Source organism: Corvus cornix, chromosome 1 (assembly GCF_000738735.6).
Source record: "Corvus cornix cornix isolate S_Up_H32 chromosome 1, ASM73873v5, whole genome shotgun sequence".
Taxonomy (NCBI): Eukaryota; Metazoa; Chordata; class Aves; order Passeriformes; family Corvidae; genus Corvus; species Corvus cornix.
Window position 1 is genome coordinate 101,174,395 of NC_046332.1, and position 14,751 is coordinate 101,189,145.

General features: G+C 40.7%; 1 protein-coding gene across 6 annotated transcripts in view; it reads right to left on the reverse strand.

Moving 5' to 3' along the window:
• Positions 1–12,980, reverse strand: part of AP1S2 (adaptor related protein complex 1 subunit sigma 2) — a 31,162-nt gene extending 18,182 nt beyond the window's left edge. For 3 of the 6 annotated variants that reach the window (XR_005601751.1, XM_039550830.1, XM_039550837.1), the window contains exons 1-4: positions 12,817–12,980; positions 11,650–11,828; positions 4,362–4,470; positions 3,321–3,458 (exon numbers count right to left, since the gene is read on the reverse strand). Coding sequence is in view for 5 of the 6 variants with exons in the window: in XM_039550830.1 (XP_039406764.1) it covers positions 3,321–3,458; positions 4,362–4,470; positions 11,650–11,828 (426 nt within the window). In the remaining variant the exon portion in view is untranslated. Of the gene's footprint in view, positions 1–2,904; positions 2,937–3,320; positions 3,459–4,361; positions 4,471–11,649; positions 11,829–12,816 lie in introns of all 6 variants that reach the window. The other 3 variants (XM_039550842.1, XM_039550834.1, XM_039550839.1) reach the window with 3 other exon arrangements.
• Between the last annotated feature and the right edge of the window lie 1,771 nt (positions 12,981–14,751).

The following is a 14,751-nucleotide window of genomic DNA, read 5'->3' on the forward strand; positions in this document are numbered from 1 at the left end:
ACAGGGATAATTTCCAAAATACTTTTCTAAAATTTACATAGGATAATCAACAAAAGCCATTCTCATTCATAGCCAATGTTTAGGAAATTTTTCTTACTTCAAATGAAGATGAGCAAGTCTGTACAGATTTGCTTTAAAATATATATACATGACTGCTTGGTTTAAATATTAGAATTATTAACTCCTTGATTTTAGTACAGTAAATGACCAAGCACCATACTGAATTACTCAAGCCATCAAATAAAACCAGAGCAATTAGACTTTTGAGAGAAATAAATCAAATCCTCTCTTTTGTATAAAAGATCTATCATTGGTGGTTTCATGCCTTAAAAAACTCAAGAGTCACAAAATCACACATAGGGTTATCTTTTAGCTGTTTCACATGTCACATGTATATATTTAACTCATGCAACAACACACTGCATCTGCCAATTTCTCTCAGTATAACTGAGTTGCTCACACAACCAAAAACCACCTTTTCAGCAGTGCATGCCTTTGTAATCACCGGTTAAGTATTTAAAATCTCTCTAGCAAACAAGATATAAAATTATCAGCAACATGTAACAGCATTCTTTTGAACAGAAGCGTTTCTACAACAGAGTGACAAGGAAGTATGGAAGTACGGGAGTTAATGACCTTTTACTACCCTTCATCTGGGTACCACTGCTAGTATTGATGACTGACTGCTGATAAGTTATCAGGTGGTAATAAACATGGGGGAGGGGTGAGGGAATGAATACTTGAACTAAACACATTCCTGAAGAACTAACAGGAATGTGAAGGTGAGAAGGGTTTTAAAAAGTTAGTGTGTTTCAATCACACAAACTGTAGCAGTTAGTGAAGGGACCTCACAGCACCAAAAACTTAAACTGAAGTAGATGCTCAGACATAAAAGTACATCCCAGAAAACCTCCACAGAAAATACAAGTAGGCAAGGCTAATGAGAATTAATTCACCACTCAGCAATTTGTGCCTCTGCATATTTCCTCCTAGCATTACACAAATAGTCACTTAATGTATCTGTAATGATTTTCTTTCGTGTAAGTATTCTGCACAGCTCTTCAAGGTACTTCATATACCAATGCATGTAGCATTACTAATTAATAATGTTGTATATTCAATTAGTAATACTGTGTACTCAACTATATATATGTGTATATATGTACATACATATATACACATATATATTTGGCAATAAGTACTCCAGGCCAAATAAACACTTTGTTGCACATAATTAAAATCTGACATAGTCAAAAACAAATAAATTACAACCCTGCTAGAAATATGTTTTCAATTTTGAATCACACTATGTTTCAGTCTGGTAGTTTTGAAGTATTCTGGGAGGCAGAGATCAACTCAAAGTACCAAAAATTCTCCAGATGTAAGAAACTATTACTTTAACAACTCTCTTCATGTAACTCAGCATTTACATAGCAGCAGTTGATACAAAACCAAACTTTTACTGGAAAGAGGCCAAATTTATTGGAAGCTCAATTTAAATAACCAGACTTTTTACAGGGTTTATAAACTAAAAGTCTGGTATAGGGATTAGTTTTATACTAGATCAACAGTCAATACAATTAAGAACCAAACACAGACGTCCCAACATAGGACTCCAGTGGTGCTGAGATAAACTGCTACATTTCAAATTAATCAGAATTATTTCATAAACCTTTGCAACTGAAAATCTCCTAAAGATGGAGAAAGGAAGAGCTACCAGGGCTAGGAAAAAGTCTCACATTGAAAAGGTGGTATTTCCTTTTGCATAAGATTTTTAACTTGAAGTTATATTAATATGAAATAATATTCTCTGTAAAAAGAATGTTCATTGCTTGGAAAAAAAAAATTAGCAATGAATTCCTAGAAATAGAACTGATTTTTTCTTTAGAACAGCCCCACAAAAACAGTGAAAATAAAATTCAGAAACAGTAACAATGAGAAAGAATACAATAATTCTACTTTATGTACAATTAACTGCATTTGCAAGAGAAACTGGAAGACTTTAAGACAAAAAACAGATTATTTTTCTCCCCTGTTTGTAAACTCCAACAGGACTTCTGGTTAAGATAATTCCTTCAAAGAGTAAAGAAAGACTTAAAAAAATTGAATCAGAACACAAGAAGAGGTGGATGCATTTCCTTTCTAGAAAAACAGGGTAGCAAATTAGTGTGTAATGGCTGTCCTTGTTCATGACAAGAACTTTTAACATGCAGTGGATCTGCCTGTACTCTGAAAGGATTACAAACACAGCTGCTAGGGTAAAGAACACCGTGTGTTTCCCCATCCTACTGATATTTTGCCCATCAAAAGACTACCAAGTGGAACACAGAAGGCTTGGAAGAGAATTAAGCAATTAATTCACAGGACAAAATACCAAATTGAAGGTTCGCATAGGGGGAAAAATAGAACAACTTGGATCTATACAGAATCTAGGCAGTAAACCTCAATCCACTTTAAAAAATAAAGGTGTACCATCCCTGTTAAACCATATGTTCACTGACTTGCACACAAGACTGATCATTCACCAGCACACGAGAATTTTTTGATTTCCATTTAGACATTCAAGGACCTTAACAGTGTACAGTTCAGTAAGAAAAAAAACCAAACAAAATTAAATAAACCCAAAATAACCAGCACAGGATGGAGAAATATGGAGAAATGATATTAAGTTTCTCTATACCACTGAACCCCTTCACATCAAATGTTTTTTTAAAAAACAGTAGACATGCAATCTGTCATTCTTCAACAGTAGTAACAACAAAAGCATTCAAAGTGAAAAAACAATGTTCTTATACTTTATTCTGTATGTTTCTATGGCACAACTATTACTGTTTTGCCAGCTTAGACATGTTCCACAGTAAGCAGCCTATAGCAGAAAAGCAGGTCTAAGAATTAGAACTATACCTGAATGAGTCTCAAAGAAGAGAGTCTAGCTTCTGGATTTCAGCAACGAAACAGTAAAGAAGTGAACATGCATCAGGTATGACAAAAGAACTAATGGTTAATTAATAAAAAAAAATGAAAGACACATGAAGAACACTAAGTTAAATTAGCATGATCTACAATTATCTAGGTATAAACATAGAACAGCCACTTGCATTTACTAGCAGAACACGAAGTCACAGTAGGTTACAACATATGCATGCCAAACCAAACAAAAAGAGCAGCTAACATCATCCTATTGCACACTTAGGACAACTAGCTAAAACCACATGCTAAGCATGCTAAAAAGTACCTTCTAGAAGCTTAGAGCAACAGGTGGTTTTCGAGTCCCAGCCTACCATACTGACACTTTGGCCAGAGAAGCTGGATTTGCTTACCTCCTGTAAAAGATCTGCTTGTTCGATGGCTTTAAGGACATTTTTCTTGGAAGTCTCCTGAACTTCCCCTCCTAAAAGGAACTCATCCAGAATGAAATAGGCTTTTTCAAAATTGAAGATGATATCAAGTTCACATACCTAAAAGGAACATCAACCATTATTGCAAAGTGGGAGGATACTCTCACTTGAGGTATACCCTCTCACAAAACTTAATTTGTTCACAGCTTCACCAAACTTTACCAAACCAAGACATCAGGCTAAGGCTGTAACCTTGTAAGGACTGGGGCAACAATAAAAATCAGTCCTTGGAGGGAAAAAAAAATCCTATTTTTTGCTTGAGTTAAAAACAGCAACAGTAACCTCTGAAAAATGCTTTCACTGTTAAAAAGGGTTCCATTCACAGCAGTCTGTAAGACACAGCTCTTCAAGAGGCAACAGAATATTCCCTATAAAGCTCTCTCCTTGGCTGCCGTATGCAAAGGTAGCTTACACAATCTTACAGAAAGATATGAAAATGAATAATCTCACATTTCTTGTTCAGTCTGTGCATTCCATAGTCAGAAGGACTACAAATGAAGGCAGAATGAGCAGCAGTTCTTCTAGGAGTGCTAGTGTACATTACTACAGATGTTTGTGTTTGCTGTCTGGGTAAGCAGATGTCTCTCTTGTCTTTCCTTACCGTTCCTGCTACTTCACAACCAACTGCCTCCTTTGGAAGCAGATGTAAGAAGTGCTCACACTAGAGCAGGGCCAGGAAGAAGAAAAGCTTGCTGCTAAGAGTAAGACTTTATCTGACCCCAAGTGAGACTACTGTGAAATGAAATAAATACAGGCAATTAACACCGGATTAATAATAGTTCTTCTCCAAATCAATAATTTAATTTTATATTTTAACAGTTATAGAAGAGCATCAGTTTAGTTTGGCCAAGCAAGCCACACAAAATATATTAAATGCACCTTTTCAATTACTAATTGGTTATGTTCTTGTAAAAGTGCTGTGGGCAAAAAACAAAATGACAAAATATAAAGAAACTAACTCACACTGCCAAAATACTTGTCAAGAAGTTCTACATAGCGATGAATTATTTCCAGAGTTATTAGTTCATTGTCCTGATCTTCAATAGCACAGCAGAAATACAGGCTTGCATATCTGTAATAACAAAATAATCCTGATGTTAGCATACAAGCATAAGCAAAATGAATGCACTTGAGGAGTATCACATTCTCGGCAGTCCTTCATATTCAAGTTCAGCATATTGTTACTCCAAATCATAACCAAGCAAGTCCTACTAAAGAATGGATGAAAGACCAGAAGACACACATGTACAAAAGAGATATATCTCCGAGTCAAGCATGACTTCACTCTTTGCCATCCTTCAGCTGACAGAACTAAAATAGCCAAAGAGGTGGTTGGAAAACTAAATATCTTTGATTTTGTGGCATCATGGGAGAGTTCTGAGATAAGATACTTTCTCTTCTCACCGTAACATCCATACATCAGTATATTAATTAACTGATCCAATGTTAAACTTTCATCATATAAGATATACACAGATATTAAAAACCATAAAAAATGCCTCAAGAAAGATGAACTGAATTAGCAATTAGGTTTTGGTCTATATAGAGAATTTTAAAAATTCAAGAAACTCCAAAACCAACACCACTGACATACACCCCAATTACTACTAAGTCAACAGCTCAATTCCTACTAACTGTCCTGGCATCAGACTGATGAGAGGCCATCAAATAGTTTCTAGCAATCCATTTCCATCTAGGAAGACAGGGAATTCTTAACTTCAGCTATAATAGAGTTCCACTCTAACAAAAAGGCCATCCAATTCTACTGTGCTCTACCATATATTTGTTCAAGTCATGTTTTAAAAAAGCTGATAAAAAAACAAAGAAGGAATGAAAGCTGAAAACCCCATTTAGTCCCTTCTAATGTGCCAAAACCATATGCTTTTCAGTCACACATGGTGCAAACCAGATTTCAAGTACCACCTGTTTTAACTGCTAATTTACATGAACCAGAAACAGCTTTTGTTTGCCTCTTTAGGCCACATAAAGCACTCTCGAGTAGCCAGCCCTACTGAAAAAGAAGTCATTCAGATGTGAGTGCCAAGTTTAAAGCGCATATTTGTTTCCCATACAGAGAAATCCATGCAACTTTTAAACATTACACATATTTTATCAGCTGGGACTTGTCAGACTTTTTGGCTAGAAGTTCTGAAAAAACCCCACTGTTTTTTCACTTTATTGAAATTTGTCTCCTAGATGCCTATCCAGTACCTTTTATGATCTGAAAACGTCCCCCCTGCTCCCACTCTGCTCTGAATCAAATTGCTATGGCTTCAACACGAAAGATTAATCAGAATAGCTTCTATACAAATCTTTAAACTACTGTAAAATATTACTGCCTATCCTACCCCCAAACATGATGGGGGAAGAGAGGAAGACACCTCCAGTGAAGGACAATACTTTTGTTCCCTCACTCTTTCATCTCTTCACCATGGGGATTCATCAGCTCATCAGAAGTCCCATCTGAGCACAGTTTGTTTGATTTTGCAGGGTTCTGTTTATGCCTCACTAATTTTTCAAGGACATTTACAGTCATTGTAGTAGCTCGCAAGATTGAATCTGTATAAGGAACCTAAACTATTTAAAAGCATTGGAAAGAAATATTATAAAGAAAAAAAATGCTTTCAAACCTACTGAGGAATTTATAAGTCAAGCTCCATGTTATATTTCATTGCATCAAAAAAGAGCATTGACACATTATTTCACATTTACACTAATCACCAGCACTCATGCCAAATCCATCTAAACAAGGCTTTCACCACCTTCAGATGAGCAGCACTGATTACGATGAAGTGCAGCTAAACTGTTTCCTTACACTGCTTAAACCCAAGTTGAACCACATACCAGCAGACCTTATCAAATCAAATTTGACTCAAATATTTGAAGTTTATCCACACGGGACAGTTCCTCTGTGCTCTCCTAGTACTTAAAGAGTCTCTCTTGATGCACAGAACTATTTTACAGAAAAAGAAGGGGGGAGGGGAGAGAGAGAGACCAACAAAAAATACTTCCCCAGAAAATGGTCTGCTCTCAGTGTCCTCATTTAAAAGAGAACACAACATACTTTCAGAAGACCATATTTGGCAGCTAGCAAGTAGACTGCACATTCAAGCTCTGCCAACTGCAGTTCTGGAGAAATAAGACCAAGAAACAGAAATTACTCAGTGGGTATCAACACAAAATGGAGGCCTAGGTATCTATTATTATATGCAGAGAATATTTTTGTATTTATTTTTTAAGTAGCAACCATGACTAATAGATCACTACTCAACAAAAAACCCGAAACGCACATTTAATAAGCCTGAATGGCAAATGGCAGAAGAATTTAAACAAGTCATACCAAAGGGCATGAGCATACTACAAAGGAATGCTTCAGATCCAAATCCTCAGAGGCAATAGTTTATTACAATTTTTTTCCTCTGCAGGAAGGGCTTCAGAAAAAAAGTGTCCACTTATAATCCACAGCAGACACTCGAAGTTTTGCCAAGTGTAGAAGTTTACATGGACAGTATCCACACGAAGACGAGTAGATTACTTGGGCTCAAAAAGATTTCTGCTCTGCAGAAACAGTTTCTTCCTAATGAGCCTGACAGAAACCTTTCATATGCACCCAAATAAAAGGCAAACCCTGATAGAAAAATATATACACAAAAGTAAATGAAGTGCAGTCTGTAAGAAACATTCTGCCTTTTTTATTCCTACTGCAATTGTGGTCTTTTTTTATCTCATTAAATATTATTAAAATAATCTTCAGACTCAGCTGCTTACTCTCATTTAGGAAAATATTTTATGATAAATGTCCTCCACTTATCAGAAAGGGGTCCAAAACCAGAGAGACCAAAAAAAAGTTTGGACAAAATCACCTGAAAATGCAATAAAGGATTGAAGAACAAAAAGGTAACACAGTGAGTATAAATACTTATGCAAACTGCTGCCTTCAGACAGATGGCCTCAGGATTTTTTTTTTTTATAGGAAACAAATCCATGTATCTCCCCCCAAGAGTTGCAATAATTCAGTAGTGGGAAGCCTCAAAACAGGCAGGCAATGCTTCAACAGAGTTCTCATCTTCTGCTCTCTGAACAGCCAGGTTCAGTAACTGCTGAGAGATCAGGTCGCTGGAGGCAGAGCACAACTTGCAAATCCTACCAGCTCAGTGGTGTTCCCCTTCTAGATGAGAGAACACCTGCTTGAAGTCATCCCTGGAAGTTTGTCACCAGGTAAACCTGCAAACAAGCCATAAGTCTGTCAGCATCTAAGTCACTTTGCATGTAGATCCTAACTGCAGAAGTTTAAAGCTTACAAAGTTTGGCACCAACAGAACCGAACTCTGAAGGACAACCAGGAGGCAGATAAGTGCTTAAGGAGCCCAAGAATCTGTGGTTTGCTGACAGCTGACCCAATGAAAACTGGGACCACCAATAAGCTGTGCGTGACAAAAGATCTTTTTATTGTCCCACAACTTTACACATTGCTTTAATAAAACAGGAACTTCTGAGACTCCAGGACAGAGTCTACCAAAACAAAGCACTTTTCCAGTTTCTTATTTCAGCAAGGCTATAGCCCCCAGCAGTTTCGAAATAAACAAGAACACTGCTATTTCTCTAAGAGAAAGCTGCTACTTCTTGATAGTGAGGTCCTCCTAGTGCCACACAAACTAGAACCCTGTACAAAGAAGACCTGATCTAATTAAAATTAGCAAGCCCAAGTATCTAATTCACCATAATCATTGAATTCAGCCAGTTTTACAAAGCTACCTGATCAACACCATAGTAATACTTTTAGGAGGTACAACTAGCTGCCAAGCTATATATAAGAAAAAAGAGGGATCATGCCAACAGTTGGGAACATCCCAGTGGCCACATGGCTGTACCTTCAGTTCACAGTACTTTAAGAGGCACAATACCAGCACAATGGGCTCTTTCATAGCTTCTTTCAGTGGAGGGAGGGTAGAAAGAAGGTTTTAAAACTTACTCTGCTGTAAGTCCTTAATATGACCTCTGATTATGGTTATGGCATGCAAAGCAAAAGACAATTGCCACATCAAGAGCAGCAAAAGCTATGGTAGTTTCATATATTCCAAATACAGTTCCAAACTGACACATAAAAGCAAAGCCACAATCCTCAATCAAATAACTAATCAACAGTAACTAAGTCCCATGAATGCAGTTCACCAAATGCTAACAAAGTAAAATTTATACAAAACAAGTTTTTCTCCAAGTTCTGATTTTGCCTGCAACATACTACACAATGAAAATAACTTATATTGCCAGAAGATAAAATAGTGAACAGAAGAAGTCTTCAAAGAAAAAAAAAAATCACATCCTAAGTTCCTTTTTTAGCAGAATTAGAAATGTTAACATTGAACACATTTTTTCTGCCACAGGGGGAAAGCTGCACGAACTTCTACCCTATATGCTCCAAACCAATACGTTACTTTTGAAATGACAAAATGTGAAGAGCAAACACATCAATTGTGTTTGTTAAGTTTCTAATCAGCTGTCTGCAGATGACTCCCCCTCTATTTTCATAAAGTGTAATTGTTGTTGGCTTCCCATATTTCATTTTTTATTTTCCCAGAAAGTCACTTCAAATCTCTGTGCTTCTTGAAGTCAGAAGCTCATGTCCTTTTTTCAATCTTCTGGTGTCTATAAGCCTGAAAAACTATCTTCCAAACCAGCTACAGAATACTTATAAGCCAATTCACACACCATGACCAAAACTGGGCACCCCTCCATCTGTGTTTTGTAGTGCTGAAGGAAAAAAATTTAAGACGACAATGACTGAGCCTACGTTGCAACCATTATAAATGCTACAAGTATGAAAGCAAAGGGAAATAAAAGCTACATCACGTACGTTTACATGAATTTTAAGATCTATTTCCTTGAAGATTCAGAAAACACCCTATAAAGGTGAAATGCTACAGAGCAAAGGAGGCTAGTCAAAATAGTCCAGCAGTCTTAATAAATGTTAAGTATCATAAGGAAGCTAAAGCCACTGTCTTGCCAACTTTACATTTTAAGTTCATTTTGTTCTTGCAAAAAGGTACAACGATGAGACCTTGAATATACTTCTAATACTGCCAACTTTTGAGCTGCAATATCTAGGTTCAAGTCTCCTACATGTGAACAATAAACACACTCAAAAAAAAAAAAAACAGCACTTAAATTTCAGCAATTTAAGACTCAGAAATAGGAACATACTTTTATAATTTATATTGAAAAACATTTGCACCAGCAGGTTCAGATCCTTCTCAGCAATAGATCAGACAACAACAAATCTTAGCAGAGATCTTCTAAGATGAGATGCTCAAGAGGAATTGGGAGCACCTTTTGCAATTTCACAACCACAGAGTTCCTTCTGGTACGTTTCTCTTTTTGTAGCTGCAAAGGTGGTGCCTAAAAGTCACCCTTTACAAAGAAATCATACTAGTTGGTACTCACCATCTTTAACTATGGTGCAATGATGGGAACAAGTCCCACAAACCTAAGAGCTATTAGTGTTATCAGATACAGAAACTTAAACTATCATCCCTTATACCTAGTCCTTCTGCTGATGTTTTAGTCAAAAAAAAAGTTGAGATGTTCATTAGCTTGGTACAAGCTCATCTTTAGCAGTTTCATAGGCTCTCTGTGCCAGATTGGTCTGCAGAGAGTGAAATAAACTACTGCAGTCAGCTGTGCACACCAGCAGTCCAGCAGACAGACTGCAGTATTTAGACCATTTTTAGCCAGACATAGAAATCTCCAAGCAAATTTCTTCATTCTCCTTGACCATGGGACCCACAACACACCACTGAGCTGCAAGAACACCACAAAGTTCAGCAACTCAAACAGTCCTATCCAAATTTCCACCAGCTCCCTAGACACAAAAGGACGTGGCAAGTAGTTACTAACAGCAATAAACAGGGAGGGAAAGCAGCTATGTGGAATCATCCCATCCCCAGAACAGCCACTGCTGTTCAAAGACTGGGTAAGGAAGGAAACAGATTGGCCTATTCATGCCTCATTTTTCTGATTTAGTCCCATGAATGCCCAGCTGAAAAAGCACTTGCAGGCATTATCACTGAAGGAAGCACAGCAAGTGTCTGAGCAAGCTTGTCTACATACATGTTCAAGAAGTTTTATGAGGAAATCAAGAGGGAAAAGAAAATGTGTATGCTATCAGCACAGCCTCATGCATTGTTTCTCCTCCTTCCTCCTCATGTTGAATAACTACATGCATTAGACAGACCAGCAATACCCCCACACATGTATTTACACAAACCAATGTATATATGAGAGCAGGACTTAAAACATCTAAACATATTTGATACTACCCATTTGTTGTCCTGGAAAAGAGTTACAAACGCCTCATTTCTGGTCCAGTTCTTTCTGTCCTATCTAAAGGGAATACAACAATATTTACTGTAAGGCACAAATTAACTACCATCTCCATGACAAAAGAAGAACGAGTAAACCTTCTGAAGTTTACAACTAACCAGGAAGAGAGATAACTCAAGGCTTTGTGGCACCACCTTCAGCTGGAAGAGATGCAGCCTACCACATCAGAAGGAGGATTACTGTTATTTCTGGAGAAAAATTATGTTCACACCACTCCATTGTGATATGTTCTAAAGATCAGAAAAAGCTAAAAAATTATTGCCAAATACTCCTAGAAGGGTTAGGGAACAACTAAAAAATGAAATTATTGCAAAAAAAATTATACAGTACTTCCACCAAAAGAAAGCTAGCCATGATTTCTTTCATTATGAAAAATTTCGTTCTGTACTTAGCGAAAAAATAAAAAAATCCAAAAAAACAAACCAGGTACTTTGAAAAATTATTTCCTTATTTCTGTGAGCCTTTAAAAGCAAGTTATATTTTCAGGTGATTAACGAAGCCACTGCTTGATGTAAATATTTGCAAGATTTTTATCACTTATTACATCTGAAATGTGTACAAACATGAAGCATGTATGTACTGTGTGAACCTAAACAGAGTACCAAGAAGAACTGCCACTCCTTATGAAAGTAGGAGGAAAGCTCATTTCTTTTCTTCAGTACATTTCTAAATGCATGAGTGATTTTCCACACATGAATGATTCCTGCTTGGTTATCAAATTAGATTCAAGGGAAAAGTCAGTCTTCTCTGTAACGAACAGAGGGAAGGAAAAAAAAACCCAACAAAACAAAAACAACCTTCATTATTTTCTTGCTACTTTATACACCGTTTGTAATGTATGGCAATTACGAGGTTAGTGAGACAGAGCCACCTTTTGTAGACAATCTTCAGGTCTCTCCATTCCAGGAAGCTGCACATTTTCGGTTTGCGGGCTAATACTGTTTGAACAAGTTCCCTTGTGATTTTCTTCTTTTCTTTGTCAGATAATGGGACATACCACTTCTGGAGTCTCAGTTTCCCCTGGCGACTAAAAAGCAACATAAACTGCATCTGTTGAATTGGAAGGAGGGGAAAAAAGAAAAGCATTAATCTCAGTCTCCGAGTTTCGAAAAGGTCTCTCTTGCGAAAAACCAAACAAGAAGAAAGACGGACATCCAAAACCCTAACTACATTATCTATTTCTATAGCACTGGCAGATGTTACACAAGATTTGGAAGCAGCAATAATACAATGGATTCTGCTGAGCAAGGTCAGCCGAGCCAAAGGCAGAAGAAAGCGCACACAAGTTTCAGAAAGGGGTGTCAGAACCATCAGCTGGCAAGAGAATATACCCCAATTTCAAACCAGCCACGTCCAGCACCAGTATGATTTCATTTGCGTTTTCTACCCAAAATGACAGAAAAACAACACAGCACATTTTTCCCATACCCAACCTCATCTACACTTCACCAGATTAAAGCCTTACAGGAACAATCTGCACGTAAAACCTTTCTGAAAAGCCTCGGGATACTTTAAAAGACATCAAACCTCCCAGCGGAGCGTCCTACGGCACAGAAAAGCCCAGTCTTTTCCCACGTTAAACAAAAGGAGAGATTAAGTGCTTTCCCTGCGGTCCTGTGTTCCAGGTCTCGCTTCCCCTAAAGGAGTGATGTTGCAATTATATTTTAAGAGGAACTTGCCGGGCTCTGTTTTTCCGCAGCTGTAATATTAAATGAAATGGCTTGGGCTTTTTTCTTTTGCCTTTTTGCTCGAAGTTGTACGGGGCTGGGGAAGTTTCCCAGGCAATATGATAGACATGAAATACGATGCGAAAGACCAGCCTGGTCCCGGGCGACAAGCGTGACCAGCGCCAGCCGCGACGAGCGGCGGCCGCGCCCGCAGCAGCTCCGCGGTGCCAGGGCGGGGGCAGAGCCCCGCGGCCCCCGCAGCCTCCCAACATCCCGCCTCGCCTCCCCGCCGGCCCCAGCACCGCCCCGGCTACCCCCTCGCGGAGCGGGCGGCTCGGGAGGCGAGCCCGACTCCGCGCGGCTGTGCTCACCGTGCCCAGGGGACGGCGGAGCTGAGGCGGAGGAGGAGAAGAAGGCAGCTCAGCCCAGACCAGCACCCCCGGTGCTGCCGCCGCGGCCGCTGAGCGGGACTGAGGGAGGGAGGGGTCGGGAGGGGACGGGAGCTGCTGCCGCCGCCGCCGCAAGCGCGCGCGCGCCTCAACGGCCGCCCCCCTCGGGCAGGTCGGGGGCGGGGCCGGGCCGGCGGGGGGCGGGGCCGAGATGAGGGGGCGGGGCCCGAGCGCCTCCGAACAAAACTTTATCAGCTGCCGCGGAGCGGGGGGACCGGAGCGAGCTCGGCCGCCACCCAATCGGAGAGCTCAGCGCACGGGCGGGCGGGAGGAGCGAAGCGGCTCTGGACCAGTGAGAGGCAGGAAAAGGCGGGGAAGGCGGAGCTGGTGCTGGCGGCAGGAGGGGCTGAGCAAGAGGCGGGGTTTAGGTGCCCTAATCCGCGTGGCCCGAATTGCGATAGGGCAACGGCCGGAGCGGCAACAGCCAACCAGGCGGCGCGGTGCAGATAGCGGTCCGTGAGCAGCCAATGGGCGGGCGCGGCACGGAGCCGGGGAAATGACATCAGTCAATCAGGCGCCCGGAGACTGAGGCTCCTCCCCTGGCCCCGCCAGCCCCAGCCGGGGGTAAGGGAGGGGCGGCAGGGCCGCGCATGCGCCGCGCAGTGTTTGCTTCCAGCACGTGCGTGCCCGGGGGGCGGAGGCTGAGGGGGCGGGAGCGGCGGGGCGGGGGCGCCGCCTGAGAGGGATCGAGCTTGTGAGGGGATTGTCCGTCTGAGGGAATTGTCCGTGTGACGGGACTGTCCCTGTGAGGGGACGGACCCTGTGAGGGGATTATCCCTCTGAGGGGACTGGGTCTGCGAAGAGGTTGTCCGTGTGAGGGGACCGACCCTGTGAGGGGGTTGTCCCTGCGAGGGGAAGTTTTTCCCCTGAAGTCACCTTGATTGCGAGCTGCAGTTAGATTGGCAGAACCAGCTGCCGACAGACTTAGCGGTGTTGTGTTTCACTAACGCTTGGTTTTAAAATTATCATTCATGTGTATCTACAGAGGCTTTGAGAATGAAACAGCTCCGTTTGGGGGTTTGGTTGGTTGGCTGGTTTTGGTTTTGTTGTGAATTGGTTTGGTGTTAAAATTCTAATGCAGGTGGGCTGAAAACACATAGCGAGGTGTTAGTTGAAAGAAACAGAGCGGTGTCACTGCAAGCCAAAGTCGGAGCACCTTATTATAAAAAAAATGTTTCAAACGCCTAAAGCTCTCGGCATCGTCACTGCTCAGCACCACCCCCCGGCACTAAATGAACAGCAAAGCTGACCTGACCGGGCAGATCCGATAATGGTGTGACAGTGACCGACAGAACCCGGGAAAGGGTCGTGCTCCCACCGCAGCTTTCCGTCAGGAGCAGCTCACAGCGCCGCAGGATGTGTCACGCTTTTATTACTTTCTATTATTGACACTTTAAATAAGCGGCCATTCTTCTGGCTACGAAACGGCTATGGCAGCAGAAACCGGCGCTGGAAATGCTTTTGTGTAAAAATGTGCATGGTCTGAAAGGAAAGCCAATTTTCTGGCATTTCAAGGAATGCTATAGTCAATTGTACTTGAGGAAAACTGAAGATGTATTCCTGATTTTATAGAAGAGGTTATAATTGTAAGAGTAAAGTGGCATGAGGACAAGGAGGCGTATGTGAAACCAAGCTGAATGGATAAGGCAATTGCAGTATTAGAGGTCGTGTAGAAAATGAGAACTGCTGTTGTAGGGGCTTGTTCCTGTCACATTTAATGTTCGTTGAGCAGCTGTCCCGTTCTCACGGTAACCTGCCTTTCATCAAGCACAGGAACAGTTGTGCGTGGATCTGTTACCTCAGGGAGTCTGCCCTTACACCAGGGTGTTACTTTGTCCTCAGGAGTTGCCACACTTT